Genomic DNA, 16,843 nt, shown 5'->3' on the forward strand with positions numbered 1-16,843 from the left:
TGGCCTTAACACTTGGGGAACTTCACCCCAAACTATCTTTCTGGCCCCTCTGGCAAACACAGCGCATGCTCCTGAAGGGTGATGGTGACGCTGAACTAGGCCACGCGCCTCCTTCGGATGCCAGAGCCTTTGATGTCCAACATCCCCGCTGTCCTGCTGTCCCCATCCGCCTGGGGCCACGGGTGCCACAGCCCCACCTGCATGGCTCAGGGCTCCACCTGTGCACCTGTGTGTGTCACACCAACGTCACATCACCAGAGAGACAAGGTACCACACAAATGAATGGGACTTTATTGATCTGCCCTCCTAACAGCGCCTCCCGGCCGCGGGTGGAGGCTGCGGCTTTACCAGAGTGATGGCGAGTGCAAAGCGGAGGGAACGGAGGGAACGGAGGGGGCTCAGGGGTGGCCAAATCCCACAGGCCCTCCGCGGAGCCGCCCGCCACCCAGGCCGGAGCGCTTCCCGCCAACGAGTGCGCATGGGGAAGAAATTACATTCTCACGCCACCGGCGTGGCTTAAATACTTCTCTGACAAAAATAATAATAATAAATTATCTTCAACTCAGAAAATAAGTTGTGCTCAGCAGAGTGACAGGAGGGTCCATTCATTGCATTGCACCATGGGGCTGCATGGGGGGTGGGGGGGCGTTTCTGGGCCACCGTGTCCACAGAAGGGACCCGGGGGGACAGGAGGGACACGGGTAGGACACGGGCTGCGTGGGCGTTTCCTCACGTGCGCCTGGTCTTCTGTTTCTTGGCCTGTCTCTTGACGTCCTCCGGGCCACCGCTGTCCGAGGACGCCTGGCCCAGGGCTCGGACGCCCTGCAGCCGGCTGCCCAGCTGCAGCAGCAAGGGGATGAGCTGGAAGGAAGGGGGTGTGAGGGAGGCAGCAGGGAGCCCTTCTGCAGCAGCGCCCCATCTCCAGGCAGTCAGCACCCTGGGGAGGCTGGCCGACCCCACCCAGGAGCAACACAGACCTGGACACATCCAGGCTTCAGAAGTCACTAGAGGCCCTGCCTGCCCGTGGACAGGAACTGAGGAAAATAATAATAATGGTCCCCAATGCACTGTCACTTCTGGGATGCTGGGGGTCCTCCCCGGGCCCCCTCGGCCATGGGAACTGCTCTCTGGGTACCGGTCTCACGGAGGCCTCTGCCATCCTACCTTGTCATGGTTGTAACCGGCCAGCAGGACCAGCAGCGTTAGCGGTAGGGCGATGTACGATCCTTGTGCGACGTCCTGCTCCGGCAGCTTCCTCTGCAAACACAACAGCAGCGGTTCTCCTCAGCAAGGAGGCCATACGCCTCCCTCTTGCCTGCCACCGGCCACCCCACAATGCACCTAGCCGTCCACGCCGGCTCCCCCCAGGTACCACAGATCCTGCAAGAACTGAGCGCTCACTGTACAGTGGAGAAATAGTGCTCACAGGTCCTTCACCATGGCCACTGCCATGAAGAAGCCCCACCAAGGAGCAGCCCCCCCGCCACCACCGGCTCGCTGCCGCCCTGAGCCAGACTCAGACAACAGAAATCCCTGCTGCTCATGGGTAAGCAGGTGCTAGCCCAGTGATAATACGCAAGCCGGTCCCAGACACTGCGGCCTGAGGAAGAAGCAAAGCCAAGACAATGACATCTTCTCTAGGGGCCATTCTCTTTCTTCTCATTTTTATCTGGGTCAAGAGAAGAGACGTGGTTTCCCAGCCTCTCTTGCAGCTGGGTGCAGCCACAGGACCAGCCAAGAGCACATGGACAGAAGTGAGCCAGCCCAGACTGCTCCTGGACACGGACATGACACAGAAGGTACCCTCATGCTACAGCCCCGTGACACGGGCAACCTCCCAGGAAGCCCCATGCTGCAAAGGAAACAAACACAAGCTTTTGGACAACGATGAAAACAAGCTCATGAAGGGAGGAGGACCTCAAAGTAGTACAGGGACCTCCCCCAGAGGAGGTTCATGAGGCCAAAACCATTCTCAGAACAAGACCCAGGCCCCTCTGCTTCGCTACTGTCATCCTCTCGCAGGGCAGTGGCTTTTCCTGAGACCATGGAACACGAACTGCTGAGGGATGCCAGCTGGTGAATTGTCAAGCTTTCAGAATTCCGTGGTTTTCAGTTACACGACATAGAGACAGATATAGCCCACATAAACCCAAGCTCTCGGAGCTCCTCGACAACCTGAATGTACAGAGGTGTCCTGAGACCAAATCACCTGATGACCACGAGGCTACAAAGTGTCCATGCCACTTTAACGAAGAAGAGAATGAGCAGATCTCTACCCCCACACTACCCTGTCCATCTGTTTGCAATTTTCTCTCTACAGTTTGACACTCAGAGCCTGTGCCGGTTGGCCTGTACCCTAGCAGCATTTGCATGCGCTTGTGTTCCCTGTAGTTCCTGGAAGGCAGCGGTTGTTTCCCAGGCTTGGGTAGTCAGGTACCTTGGTCACGGGAGAGGGAGGGCCAGGGCTCCAGAGCCCCTGACCTGAGTGATTCCACCCTGGCTACTGCTTCCCAACAGTACCCAGTGGTGTCAGGAAATAAAATAGCATGCTGGGAAATCCAGGCTGGAGAGACTTGGGGCTGAGAGGCTGGGATGAGCGGGCTGCCCCTCACCACCATGGAACTGCTCCCAGCTCCCCGCTTTACTCACCGTGGGATTAAAAACCAAGGTGATGTGCTTATGGTAGCCCACGGCAGTGAAGGAAACTTGAGGCAGGACATAGTCGTACTGGGACCTGGGAAGCGTAGAGTCCAGAAGCACAACGTAATTCTGTACACACAGAAGGAGACGGTGGTTTTGAGGGACAGTTTGTTGAAAAGCATGGGTGACAAAATGATGTACAAAGTAGCCCTAGCTTTGAGACACTGCAGTAAATATTTTTAATATTCACATACATGTGTACAACATACACACACATACACACACACACACACACACACACACACACACACACACACACAGCCTGAACAAGGCCCAAACGATGGCAATCAACATGTTAGCAGAAGATATTTCTGGCTGCCGGTATATGTTTGTTTTGTTCTTTTTCAAAAATCTCCTCCATGAATTTGTGCTTTTTTTATAAAGCAACAGTTACTTGGGAAAACGTAACCATATAGAGCCTGATTCCTTTGACTCTCTTAATCAGATAGTTCATACTTCCACAGAGCAGTATATCAAGAAGACAGTGAGGAGCCTGTAGCTCCTGCCTGTAATCCCAGCTATTCAGATTGAGATTTGAGAACTGTGATTTAAAGCCAACCTGGGCAGACAAATCCAAGTGATTTCTCCCCAGTAGAATTATGGCTCAAGTGGCAGAACACCAACCTTGCACAGGAAAAAAAACCAAGCCAGAGTGCCAGACTCTCAGTTGAAGTCCCAGTAATGGCATAAAAATCAACAAAAGAGGAGAAGGGGAGATGAGCCCTTCCCAAGCTAAGCAGTCTAGGGTGTCACGGGAGGGGAGGGGCGGCATTACCTCTCCGTCTCGGAGCAGTGGTGGGAAGTGGAAGAAGAGAGATTGGCCGAGTGACACCGTCTGGATGGGGTTGTCCAGGTTCTCACTTTTGTACAGTTTCACCTGGGGGTGGAGATGAAGAGGCTGTTGCTCAGGAGTGAAACACCACACTCGGTGCGGCACCTCAGACAGCTGCTCCGGGAGGAAAGCCCCGCGAGCACAGACTACAGGAGGAGCCTTCCTCTCCCGTCAGGCTGCAGGTTCTAGAACACGCCAGGACAACGCATCAATTACAAAGAACAGAGAAGCAGCTTCTGACCTCTGTCAAATGTCTCTAATATGCCAAGCATGCTACAGGCACTTTTTAAAACAGCTGAGGATACTGACGACTAAACAAGCCCCCATGGAGACTCAGGGAACTTGCCCCATAATCCACACAGCCTACACTTGGGGAGTCGGGGCTTTGTCCTCAGCGCAGGGGGTCTTGCCAGCCTGCCACCACCTCCTATTTCATGGGACCTTAATTCTGAAGGAATTTTTAAGACTCAAGAGTTGCTTAACTGGGCTGGGGATATGGCCTAGTGGCAAGAGTGCTTGCCTCGTATACATGAGGCCCTAGGTTCGATTCCCCAGCACCACATATACAGAAAATGGCCAGAAGTGGCACTGTGGCTCAAGTGGCAGAGTGCTAGCCTTGAGCAAGAAGAAGCCAGGGACAGTGCTCAGGCCCTGAGTCCAAGCACCAGGACTGGCCAAAAACAAAACAAAACAAAAAAACAAAAGAGTTGCTTAACTGTATTTGGGTTGCAGGCTGCTTACAGAGGCACCTGGGGGCTTCTGGTTCTGGAATTGACCTCTGCACCTGAACTTGACCTCTGGTTCTGGACTTAAACCTCTGTCTCTGGACTTGACCTCTGGATCTGGACTTGACCTCTGCACCTGAACTTGACCTCCAGATTGCCTGCCTGTCTTCATACCATATTCAGTGGAGCTGGAGGAGGAGGCCCAGTCCAGGCCAGTGAAAGCCATGAGGCTCCTCTGAGGGCCCAGGCGGACACTTTTCTCTGTAACACATACAATCAAGAGCCACACACTGGAGTCTGAGGGTAACATCCATGACCAGGGATGTTCTCTGTTGTCCTCTACATGGACATTTGACTTTGCTAGCCCTATTTGAAAATTATGTGAATCCTGCTGGACACAGGAGCACACATCCATAATTCTAGCTACTCAGAAGGCAGAGATGGGTTTGAGGCTCATCTAGGCAGAGAAGCTTGCAAGACCCCATCTCAACCAGTAAAAGCTAGGCGTGGTGGTAATGTACTATATGAGAAGCTTAAATAGGAGAACTGTGGGCCAGGCAGCCTGGATGTAAACATGAGACCCTGCTCAAAAACTAACTAAAAGCAAAAAGGGCCAGGGGCATGGATTAAATGCTACAACACCTGCCCAAAGCACAAGGCCTTGAGCATTGAGTTCAATCATTTCAATCCCTGTAAAGCTAGGCCAAAGTTCTAAAGCCCCCTCACTGCACTGCTCACCCTCCTGGCTGGGTCTTAACCTCCACCACAAAGGCAGCTGCCCTGGCAGCTCTGGAAAGCCCGCACCAGGAGGGCACAAACAGACCACACCCCATCATGTGGGTCTTACCCACAGCGTGGGCAGATACTCAGAGGGGGTGATCACGTTCCCACTCAAGTCGAACTGGTTGATCTGCCGGAAGACGATGATATTGATGTCATCGATGTCGTTATTCCCGACCTAGAGACAAGGAGGGCTACACTGAGCCAGCGGCAGAGGCAGCAAGCAGCCTCTGGCTCAGGACGGAGCGAGGGCAGCACGCGGCCTGCAGCTCAGGACAGAGTGAGGGCTGCCTCTGAAACTGCCCAAGGCCACACAGGAACAGAGGGGGCTACTCCTAGCCACAGAAATTATCATACCGAACGGCAGCACTTGCTTTCTAAGTTTAATTATCTACCCACATGTTTAAGCATGGTCTTGTAGCTTCTCTTGGAAATCAAGAGGAAGGCGAACTCACCTGGCAGCCATGGTGGGATTGGGAGACCCAGGCTTGCCTGGCAGTCATGGTGAGTTTGTGAGGCCCTGGAGGGCTCCCTTCCTTTCCTACTTACCCACTACAGCCCTGATCTCTGCTCTAAGTCACCACGCAGAGAAAGAAGATGTTGTAAAGTATCTGGTGTGAGACACAGCCATTGAAGAGGGCATGTGTCACCAGGTGCCAGTAGCTCATGCTTGTAATCCTAGCTACTCAGGAAACTGAGATCTGGCGGATTGTGGTTCAAGGCCAGCCTGGTGTAGAAGAGTTCACTAGATTCCCATCTTCAAAATAATTATCAAAAGGCAGGGCTGGAGGCATGGTTCAGGTAGTAGAGCGCCAGCCAGGCCAGCAAGCCAAATAAAATTGAGGCATGAGTTCAAACCCCAATAGTAGCAAAAAATAATGACAAGTGCCATATAACACTTTCCGAAGGTCAAAAAGCCCTAAATGGCCACCATCCCTCTTCCAAACACCTTGGCCATCTTTATGCCCAAGGAAGCCACCCAGAGAGTCCTTGTCACACACAAGCCCTACAGTCTGGCCACTGAGGTTGTCCTCCATGAGGAAGAACATTCCCTCAGATAAGGCCTGGCCACTTCCGAGGAGGTGGAGGAGGGCTGCTTTAGGGCTTGACTGCTCTGCATCCTCACTCGATGGGGTGGAGGTTGAACCTGATGATCGTAGGCCTGGCTCCCAAGCAAGCCCACACTCGCTTCCTCCTCTCTCCTGATCTGAGACGGACAGTGATTTAAGATGCTTGGCCCACAGACATGAGGGCTGGAGCTTCAAGGGGCAATGGGCAGGAAGGCACCACAGCTCGCTTTGCTGGACTGGCTCAGGGGTTACTGGGACCCCCTGGGAGATGGGCCAGGTGAGGGGAGGATGCTCTCTGGGAGGCTGTTGAGTAGGTCAGGGAGCACCGCAGGGCTGCGGGCCTTACCTCGACAATGCGGTGGTGGGGCAGCGCCCGCTCGATGTGGTCATTGCCTTCCGCCTTGAGCTGCACATGGTACACACAGCCGGGCTGCAAGAACACAGGCAGTCACCTCTCCACCAAGCCCGCCACACCCAACCAACGCCTGCTCCCCAGGACAGGAGCGCTCCATCCCCACTTCCCACCGTGGTGCCTCTCACCTCCCAAGATGCCAAGGGAACCACCGAGCCCAGGCACTCATCCCAACCCAGGCCAGTGCCTCCAGGCCTCACAGGGCAAGGATGGCACCCTCCTCCCAAGCTCCCGACCAGGCAGGTCAGGGGTACACCTCACAGACTGCGGCCTTGCACAGAGAGAATGTGTGCTGCGCCGGCTCTCACAGATGCAGAGGGCGCACCTGTGATCAGTGGCTGCAGGGAGCTCTTGCAGTGGAGAAGGAAGCTATGGTAAGTTTAATGTGAACTGCTCAACCCTGAGTTTAAAAGAACAGGGGGGCCAGCAGGACACTGAAGAGAACAAAGATCATGTACAATTCTAATGCTTGTAACCAGGTGAGTGGAGAGAGCAAACTGGGTAGAATATCGGGACATGGTGGCAACATCTATAGTACTTGCTGCTCAGGAGTCTGAGAACTAGAGGAACACAAATAAGGGCGGTGAGACTCCACTGCACTCTTTGAAAAGCTGGATATGTGATTCCTGCCTGTCATCTGAGCCCCACAGAAGCATAAACAGGAGGAGTGTAGTGCAGCCCAGCCAATTATAAGCATGAGACTATTTTTTTTTTGCCAGTCCTGGGGCTTGGACTCGGGCCTGAGCACTGTCCCTGGCTTCTTTTTGCTCAAGGCTAGCACTCTGCCACTTGAGCCACAGCGCCACTTCTGGCCATTTTCTGTATATGTGGTGCTGGGGAATTGAACCCAGGGCTTCAGGTACACGAGGCAAGCACTCTTTGCCACTAGGCCATATTCCCAGACCCAAGCATGACACTATTTAAAAATAATAATAATAAAATAAAGGGTTGGGCCGGGTGGCGCGGGTGGCTCAGGCCTGTCATCCTAGCTACTCAGGAGGCTGAGATCCAAGGATCATGGTTCAAAGTCAGCCTGGGCAGGAAAGTCCATGAGATTCTTATCTCCAATTAACCCCCAGATAACCGGAAGTGGCACTGTGGCTCAAGTGGTAGAGCACTAGCCTTGAGCTAAAGTACTCAAGGACAACACCCAAGCCCAGAATTCAAGCCTCATGAATGACAAAAAAAAAAGGTTTGGGGACATGGCTCAAGTGGTAGTGCACCTCTCTAGCAAGTTCAAACACTAGTACACTAAAGAAAAAACAGATCATACCCAAGATAGGGATGCAAGTTAACCATGCCCCTTCTCTACCTCTGACATTAGAATGAGAAACTGGGCACGGGGGTACACATCTATAATCCCAGTATTAGGGAGGCTGATGAAGAAAACTGAGATTTCCAGGTCATCTGGTGCTACATAGCGAGACCATATCCCCAAAAAGCAAGGACTGGGATGTAGCTAAGTGGCAGCACACTTGCCTAGCATGCACAAGGTCCTGGGTTTGATCCTAGGCAGAGAGAGAGAGAGAGAGAGAGGAGGGGGAAGAGGAGGACCATAGGAAGAGTGGCTCTGTTTCTGTTTTGTTAACTATGTACTGATTTGGGGCCAGACAGCACTCCATATTAGAACATGTTAAATGTTCTCATTGAATCCTCCCAGCCAGGCTGAGGGAGCTGGATTCACACCCTCATTTCACAGACAGCAGAATAGACAGGGCGTTCAGGATGTCTACAGGATATACTCAGAAAACCAGTAAGAATCACAAATCCTTAGCTCAAAGTTTCTCTCTCTCTCTCGCTCTCTCACTCTCTCTGTCTCTCTCTCTCAACAATTTGTTAACATCTTCCAATTGGGATGCGCACCAAACAGTTGGATTTCTGCCTACTCTCATGTCAGTGTGGCTGGATGGTGGAGCTGGGTCACCAGCCCCACTTTACTAGGGCCCTGGCCTCTCTGGTCCGCTCACACCGCACTCCCCCCAGGGGCTCAATGCTCTCCAAACCCATGGCCGCTGGCTGACACACTGGCAAAGGCTGCAACCACTCAACCCCAGGCTTTTCAAACCTCATTTCACTATCTCATCTGGAATGTTGGCAGCGTCAGCCGACCGAGAGGCTTGGAGCTCATTCTTAGTCCCTGCTGCTTCCCACCACCACTCCTCGCAGGCAGTGTTGGGGTCACCCTGGGCCACCTGTATTGCTGAATCTGCCCGAGGCTCACCAGGAGGCCGCGTAACCTGAACTTGCCCTCCTCATCCGTCACAGTGTCTTCCCCATAGATGCTGCAGTCCTTCTGTCCCATGGCTTCCACCGCCACGCCCTGCTCGGGCTCTCCATTTAGAGACGACACGGTACCATAGCAGCTAACATGACAAGAGAAGACAGAGCACAGCGTTCCTGCGTTTACCAGGAGCAGGCAGTGTGACACATTTACCGTCCCTGATGGCACGGATGGCTCCGGTGGTGACTGGCTTCTTGTTGGCACCAGGCCCATTCCCAAAGCCAGCTTTCTCCAGACATTCCAGAACATTAAGATTGTCCTGATTCCTCCTGACCTTCCACATAATGAAGCCCTCCACATGAAAGTAACTCATGGGATTTTAGTCTGCAGCTGACCGAGTGATTCTCTAGCACTCCTGTACAAGCATTATCAATGTATGGACACACACATATACAGATCTAATCTATTCATCTGTCATCATCCAGTTGGTGGACAGCTGTGTATCTGCATAATCTGTCTCAAAGTATCCAGAAAAACGGGAAACATGAGATACCCCTCAAAAGGGGAATTTGAGAAGGTGGGAGATGAGATCTGGAGAAAAACTTTACACGATATATTTTCTTTCAACATTTTGAAGTTCTATTCAAGTAGACATATTTCCTTCTTTATATATAAAAAAAAAGTCATCTAGTTATTTTTTGCTTGTTAGTCATACGGCTTGAACTCAGGGCCTGGGCGTGGGCGGGGGCAGGAGGGGGGCACCCACCTGTAGGCCGTTCGGTACCCCGTGATGGTGATCCGCAAGCTCTGCCCCTCCTGCACCTCAATCATCTGCGAGGAGGGCTCAAAGCGGAACTCCTTCATCATGGGTTTGAAGTAGTACTGGCCGGGGCTCTGTGGAGACACGAGTGCAGTCAGCCCGGCTGCACGTTGGGGATGGCTCGCAGGCATGATGGCCAGAGCTTCCCAGGCAGGCGGAGAGGAACGGGACCCCGCAGGCACAGCTCTCACCATGGCACTGCGGTGCGACAATGGCAGCTCTCCAACAACTCCACGAGGCCAGAGCCGTATGTGAAGTTCAGGAAAGAACAAACAGAATCGGAGAGGCCAAGAAACTGCCCTGACAAGGCCCAGCAAGTGGCAGAGGGCTGACTGGAGGCTGGGTGGTGGCACGGCCACACCTGTGACCCTGACGATGCCCACTTCCTGTCTGTGCCATCCTCCTAAAAGCCCCTCTGCCCCATCTCCAAGCACCAAACACAATGGGTCTGCAGTAAAACAAAGCCTAAGGGAAGGGCTGCTGTGGCCTGGGTAATAAATGCCACTGCTCTGGTGACAAGTGGGAGACCAGAAAACACGTGCGTGTGGAAGAGAGCGTGGATTAGCAGTGCCCACTTGTAGGAAGAGCCACACTCAAGTTACACCTGAGCCGCACTCGCTGCCTCTGTGTTCTCAGGATGTCAAGTGGGGGAGCCCCCTGGGCCATGGCCCCTGGCTCCCGCCTGGGGGAGAGGAAAACCCCGGGACGCCTTACCAGGTTTGAGAAGGTCAGGATGCCGTTGTCCTGCGTCAGGAGGTTGGAGCGGAAGACACCGCCACTGAGGGACAAGAGGACCCCGGGAAGGGGCTGGTCATCCTCAGCCTTTATCTGGGGAAGGGAGAGTCAGGGGTTACCATGGCAGGCAGGCCAGCTGCCCAATTTGGTTATGCAAAAGGGACCCGACCCTATACCCAGTAATATACACCTGCCCAAACACCTACATTTACCTCTTTCCCTCTATAAGCCACCCCTAGGAATTCTGGGAGAGGTGCACTCTACATTCAGAGGGACTCTCAACTGGCAGTTCAAAGAGGCCATGCCACATTTAAGTTATCCACACCTGGGAAAACACAGCCTCACGAGTAAAAATGTGATGTGGACTGAAGTATTGTAAATCTAACCCGGAAACAATGTCACTGGTGACCCGAGGCCAAGGGCATCTTCCTGGCTAATCATGGCATTTCCTCTGTCCACATGTGTCTACGGGGTGTCATCTGAGCTGGGAGTCCCCTGCAGACCGGGGGTGTCATTTACAGTAGGAAAGTTGTTCCTAGTCTGGTTTACAACACATTCAATAATGTAACGCTTGGTGTCCATATGTGACTTTTCCTTTAGCCTGCAGTTTATAAATAGTCGTGGGCAAGGATTTCCAGATATACTTTGCACAACACATCCCTCATATCTTCCTAAAAAGGACAGGTGGACAAGAGACAGATAGCAAACACACTGAGGAGCATCTTGCACCCTTCTGCCCAGATGAGTTCAAATCAGCAGCTTCAGGGGCTTCCCACATGTGTACAACCATGGGAAAGCCAACATCTTGCCAAAGCATGCTGAGTGAAGGAGGCCAGAAGCAAGCAAGTACACTGCATACAATGCCATTTGTACAAAACTACTAGGGAGTGAAAGCAAGCAGACAGAGACAGAAAGCAGGTGACAGGCTAAGTGCCAGTGGCTCACACTTGTAATCTCACCTACTTGGGAGACCAAAGTCAGAAGGTTCATGGTTCAAGGCCATCCTGGGCAAAAATGTCTACAATATTCCATTTCAAGGGAAGAAGCTGGGTATGGGGGTAAGCATTCATCATCCCAGCTATGACAAGAAGCCTGAAATAGGTGGATTCCAGGTACACACCGGCAAAAAACAAAACTCCATCTCTAAAATAAGCAGTAAAGCCAGGTATGGTGACTCAAGCCTATTATCCTAGTTGCTTGAGAGGCAAAGGCTAAGGAACCACTCGAAGTTCAGGGGACTCCATCTCAATCAACGGTGGAAGCACCCATCATCCCAAGCCATGGAGAAGCACAATGGCTGGGTATAGTGAAAAATGCCTGGCATCCAAGTGACCAAAAGAAGCAAAAACCAGAGAATCAGGTCCAGACCTAACATGAGACCCTATCTCAAAAATAAGCAATGGAAAACGGGGTTGACAGAGTGGCTCGAGTGGTAGAGTGTCCTCTCAGCAAACACCAGGTCCTGAGTTCAAATATCAGTTATTGCAAAAAAGAAAAAGCAAGCAAGCAGAGGACACACAGCAGGTAGGAAGAGCAGGCTACAGAAGTGACGAGTTTGCTCATCATTTCCATGACGATGGCGTTTTCAAGGCATGGGCACATGTGGAAACTGTCACACTAGCATTTAGAGGGCAGTTTCCACCTCAGTGAAGCTGCCCCTTTGGAAACACAGAGGTACCTCGAAGCTCACGCCAGCCAAGGCGAAAGCCTTGAAGTCTCCGACAGTTCCATCCACCGGGGTTAAGACGTAGCCTTCCTTCTGGGAGGTCACGGTGTACTCCAGGTCGCTGTGCAGCGGCCCCACACTAGGAGAAAGAAGGCAAAACACTTGGAATGGCGGTTTCTGATGGCAGAGGACGTGTGGCCTCTCCAGGACGCCCCCTAGTGGTCAGGCTCAAGCAAGGGCGTCTGTCCTACTCAGGCGCTTACCTGTAGGCCCCTTTGTCATCAGTAAAGACTGTGATCAAGGGTGAACTCGCCCCCTTCTCGCTGATGACGATCTCCACTCCTTCCAGCTCTGGGTGGATCTGGCCCTCCAGGAACAAGCCTGCCTTCCCGTGGATCTCAATCAGCTTCCCGGGGCAGCTTTCTAGAAAAGAAAGACAGACACCTAAGAACAGGGCTGAGGTACACAGATGGGAGACGTTTTGTTACTGGAAGTTTCCCATGAAAGAAGAACCCAGAACTGAAACATGAAAACTGAGAGGCAAGCTGCATGTGAGGCCAGTACCCCAGGTGTCTCCCCAACCCTCCGAGGTCTTGCTCAGCTGCTGAGGACTTGAGCAGGCAGACCTAACACCAAGCTGGATTCTCCTCCTCTTCCTCCTCCTCCTCCAACCTCTTAGGCTACAGACAGAAGGGGAGAAGCCATTCAAATGGCTTACAGACATGACTGGGTGGCCCGGTACCTCCACTGACAGTGGCTTCCATGGAGGGAGGGTAGAAGAGCAGCTCTTTAGACGAGGGCGTAACTGTGATTTTCTCTCCAGACCTAGAGGAGTTATGGGACATCAGTGGGGCTGCTTGTGTCCCTGTGGGACAGAAGCCGCTGGAGAGGAACATGGGTGCTTACCGGGCCCAGTAAGAGAAGTCGTAAGAGAAGGGGCCTTGTAACTCGTCCACCATCTCTTGGCCGGGAGGCTTGGCCCTTCCTTCCTCGCCTTCCTCTTTGCCATTCTTCTCCCTCTCCTGCCTGCGGGTCTCGATCTCGGCCAGCTGCTGTTCTCTGCGCAGCTCCTGCGCAGACTTCAGAGGGCCCAGGACCAAGGCCGGCTCGCTGTCGATGGAAGACCTGGGAGGGGCGGGGAGAGGCAAGATGTGCCTGTCCCTGTGGTCAGTCTAAGTGTCCCTAACGTTTCCAAGGGGACACCTGGGAACAAACCCCAAATACCTTACAATGACAACAAGGGGTGCAGTGCCTATGACTTTTTTTTTTTTAAACTGGGGCTTGAACTCAGAGCCTAGGTGCTGACCCTTAAGTCAAACCTCTACTTCTGGCTTTTTGCTGGTTCCATGAAGAGTCCCAGGGACTTTCCTGCCTGGCCTAGCTTTGAACTGTGATCCTCAGATCTCAGCCTCCTGAGTAGCCAATTACAGGAGTGAGCCACCAAGTGCCTGGCTTTCCCTGTGTTTTTCTTCCCCCATGTTTGATAAGCACTAATAGTTTAACAGAACCTGGGCTTGTCAGTGCTATAAGCAGGGGCTGCTAGACCTGGGCTGGGATGGAAATGTGTTGGGGAGTTCTCAGTGCTGCTGTCCTGACCTTCACTGCGAAGCCCCTGAGCTGAAGAGCTAGAGATCCACAACTGAGGAAAACAGACTATGTCCCCTGGCCCAACAGGAAAATAAAATCAGATATCAATGGTGATGAAGAAAGCCAGTGCAGCATGGAAGGAGGGAGACGCCGAAAGCCGCTTTCCACAGCAGTGGGGCAAGGCCTTTCTAGCAAGGGGACACTGAGGGGAGACCGGCAGGGATGGGGGGAGCCCAACCTGGGGCTTCAGGACATGGGGAGGGAAGAGGGCAGGCAGACTGCAGAGTTCAGGGACAGCGCAGAGAACAAAGCAGCCTGGGGCAGACAGCTTCCAGAAGTGGCCAGAGAGACTCATAGGGCAACACAGGGTCAAACTACGATCCACAGGGCTTGGGGATGACCCTAGATAGAAATCGAGGGGTTAGGAAGCCACTGGCGCTTTAAGTTGAGGAAGGAGATGATTGCTCTGGCTGCTACATGGAGGACACAGCCCCACAGTAATAGCTAGGGCCAGAGCCAAGGCTGCTGTGAAGACTCGGGAAAGCAACAGACAGATGAGACCAAAGCGCTGAGAAAAACATCCAGGCACGAGGGGCACCCCCACAACCCCAGCACTCAGGAGACAAAGGCAGGAGGGCAGCTTTCCAAAAATAAAGACCAAAGCGCTGGGGGAAACAACAAAAGGCAAATGTGGTAGCTCACACCTGTAATTCTAGCTACCCAGAGATCAGGAAGATCAAGGTTCAAGGCCAGCTCAGGCAAAAAAGTTCCCAAGATCCCATTTCAACTAATAGAAGTTGGGTACAGTGGTGTGCGCCTACCATTTGAGGGGGTACAAGAGAAAAAGAATAAAAGGAACAGGAGAAATAGCCAGCAAGTTACCCTGAGCTCCTATTTCCTCAATCTCTCTCTCTCTCTCTCTCTCTCTCTCTCTCTCTCTCGCTGTGTGTGTGTGTATGTGTGTGTGTGTGTGTGTGTGCAACTTAAGCCCCTTAAGAATTCCTTTCTATGTGACAGTTACTTGTGAGAAAACTGGGGCAAACACCCTCACACTGTAGAAAATCCACCGAAAGGTGACAGTCTGTGAGCACAACCCTCATGAGGGCTAGCCAGCCTTTCAAACACTTGTCTCTCTCATGACCCTCCTCTATTTCCAAGCTTCAACAAAAAGGCCAAAGAAAAATGGGCAAGTTCTTTCGTGAACACACTTGATATACAATGAAGAAAGTCCAAGTGATTATTTTTTATCCTTAGCAAAGAAATACAAGGAGTTCAAGCAGAAGCTCGGGATGGAACAGGGCTGGCCAGGGCCCTCGCCATGGCCAACACCTGCATCACAAGAGAAAATCTGCAGGCCACAGTGCACTGTGGCTCTGTGGGATGAGGGAGGCCACCTGGCACACATCTGGAAATGAGCATCCAGCACCCCAGGGCCTCATTCCCCACCCCACCCCCGTCACCGCGGGACACCCTCTCACTTGATGGTCACGGTGACATCCATCATCTTGTCAGTGGTGATCGTCCCTAGGACGTGGTGGCGAATGGCTGTCAACGTCAAGATGCTGGGAGAAGACCTACGCATGGGAGAAGGGAGGGAGCCGCTGGCAGCGCCGCCTGGTCGTTTGCGCAGGGCCCAGCCGAGCAGAAGACGACAGGACGCGACTCTTAATTTGGGACTAATTAACTCACATCCACAAGGTCTTTCAAAACAGTAAAGTAATTCTACCTTCCCACTTCCCAGGGATAGCCTAGGCATCTAGGCATCTGAAAACCCTTATCTAGAAACCAAGATATGAGGGCTGAAAAAGTGGCTTAGTAGTTTAGTGCTTTGACTAGCTTGCATGAAGCCCAGTGCTCAATTCCTCAGTACCACATGCACAGAAAAAGCCAGAAATGGTGCTGTGGCTCAAGTGGTAGAGCACTAGCATTGAACAAAAGAAGCTCAGGGATGGTGCCAAGGCCTTAAATTCAAGCTCCAGGACTGGCAAAAAAAAAAAAAAAAGGAAACCAAGATATGTCTGGCCTGGCCTTGCTTCTTCCACAAAAGCTCAAAAACATAAAGACAAGGCCATGTCTTGCCCTCCTCCCCATGGCAGAGTGCACCCCACAGTCTGGGCTTACGTGTCATAGGTGTAGAAGGCCTGCTCAAAGCGGTGGCAGGAACGAGGGGTCACTTTGTACACACCTGCAGGCAGGAAACAGGAAGCCTTTTTCAGAGAATGATGCTGACTACATGAAGCAATTTCAATACCAGAAATGTGGAGTTAGCTCCTCTCATTTAAAACCCGAAACAAGCCCGGCACTGGTGGCTCACACCTGTAATCCTACTCAGGATGCTGAAATCTGAGGAGCTCAGCTCAAAGCCAGCTTCAGGGAAGTCTGTGAGACTCCTATCTCCAGTCAAGCATCAAAAAAAAGTGAGAAATGGGCTGGGAATGTGGCCTAGTGGTACAGAGTGCTTGCCTAGCATGCATGAAGCCCTGGGTTCCATTCCTCAGCACCACATACACAGAAAAAGCCAGAAGTGGTGCTGTGGCTCAACTGGTAGAGTGCTAGCCTTGACCAAAAGAAGCCGGGGACAGTGCTCAGGCCCTGAGTCCAAGCCCCAAGCTAAAAACAAAGAAATAGCTCAAGTGGCACAGTGCTAGCCTTAAGGGGAAAAAAGCCCAGTGCCCTGGCCCTGGGTTCAAGCCCCAGGAACAGCATAAAATCAATCAATTGATAAAGTTAAAAACAAAAGACTTGCTTAGAGCAGGAGGAAGGCCTCAATACCCCATAGAACTGCCCTCCGCAGAAGTGGCATCCACCAAGAACTAAGGGTAAGAAGGGCCAAGCCAGGTACGGCCCAGGTGGAGGCAGGGAGCGTGCTAGTTGGAGAACAGAACAAGCTCCTGCCACCCAGCTGGTTAGCTACTCCCTACCACGGGAGGCTAGCTGATCTCTTCCATCACAGAGGATGTCCTATGCCTCTATAAAAGACCCTGGTCTCCTACATGGTGCCCATGTCCAACCACAGGAAATAAATCCAACTGTCCTAAAGCCACACCATGGAATACGATGCAGCAAGGAAAAGGCACAAGCCACCATGCACATGAGCCTCAGCAGCAACATTTTACATGGAAGGAGCCACACCCAACAGGAACACTGGGTAGAAGGGACACAGAGAAGTTACTGCTGAGAACTGAAATGGTACTCAACTATCACTAAGCACAAAGGACTTTACTGGGGGCCATGAAAATGTCCTAAGGCTAGGTTCTGATGAAGATAGCAGGACTTGTTAATGTACAGAAAATCA

At 52.4% G+C, this 16,843-nt stretch overlaps 1 protein-coding gene across 1 annotated transcript in view; it reads right to left on the reverse strand.

Annotated features, from left to right (window-relative positions):
* Positions 1-268: 268 nt before the first annotated feature.
* LOC125340619 (nodal modulator 1) overlaps positions 269-16,843 on the reverse strand; it is a 39,751-nt gene continuing 23,176 nt past the window's right edge. Inside the window, exons 17-31 of the mRNA XM_048332346.1 lie at positions 15,670-15,733; positions 15,027-15,122; positions 12,868-13,086; positions 12,704-12,786; positions 12,225-12,384; positions 11,974-12,100; positions 10,275-10,388; positions 9,507-9,634; positions 8,741-8,882; positions 6,454-6,537; positions 5,105-5,215; positions 3,476-3,577; positions 2,650-2,769; positions 1,165-1,257; positions 269-861 (exon numbers count right to left, since the gene is read on the reverse strand). Of these exons, the coding sequence (XP_048188303.1) occupies positions 730-861; positions 1,165-1,257; positions 2,650-2,769; positions 3,476-3,577; positions 5,105-5,215; positions 6,454-6,537; positions 8,741-8,882; positions 9,507-9,634; positions 10,275-10,388; positions 11,974-12,100; positions 12,225-12,384; positions 12,704-12,786; positions 12,868-13,086; positions 15,027-15,122; positions 15,670-15,733 (1,775 nt within the window). The 3' untranslated portion in view covers positions 269-729. The remainder of the gene's footprint in view (positions 862-1,164; positions 1,258-2,649; positions 2,770-3,475; positions 3,578-5,104; positions 5,216-6,453; positions 6,538-8,740; positions 8,883-9,506; positions 9,635-10,274; positions 10,389-11,973; positions 12,101-12,224; positions 12,385-12,703; positions 12,787-12,867; positions 13,087-15,026; positions 15,123-15,669; positions 15,734-16,843) is intronic.

This window comes from Perognathus longimembris, chromosome 23 (genome assembly GCF_023159225.1).
Source record: "Perognathus longimembris pacificus isolate PPM17 chromosome 23, ASM2315922v1, whole genome shotgun sequence".
Taxonomy (NCBI): Eukaryota; Metazoa; Chordata; class Mammalia; order Rodentia; family Heteromyidae; genus Perognathus; species Perognathus longimembris.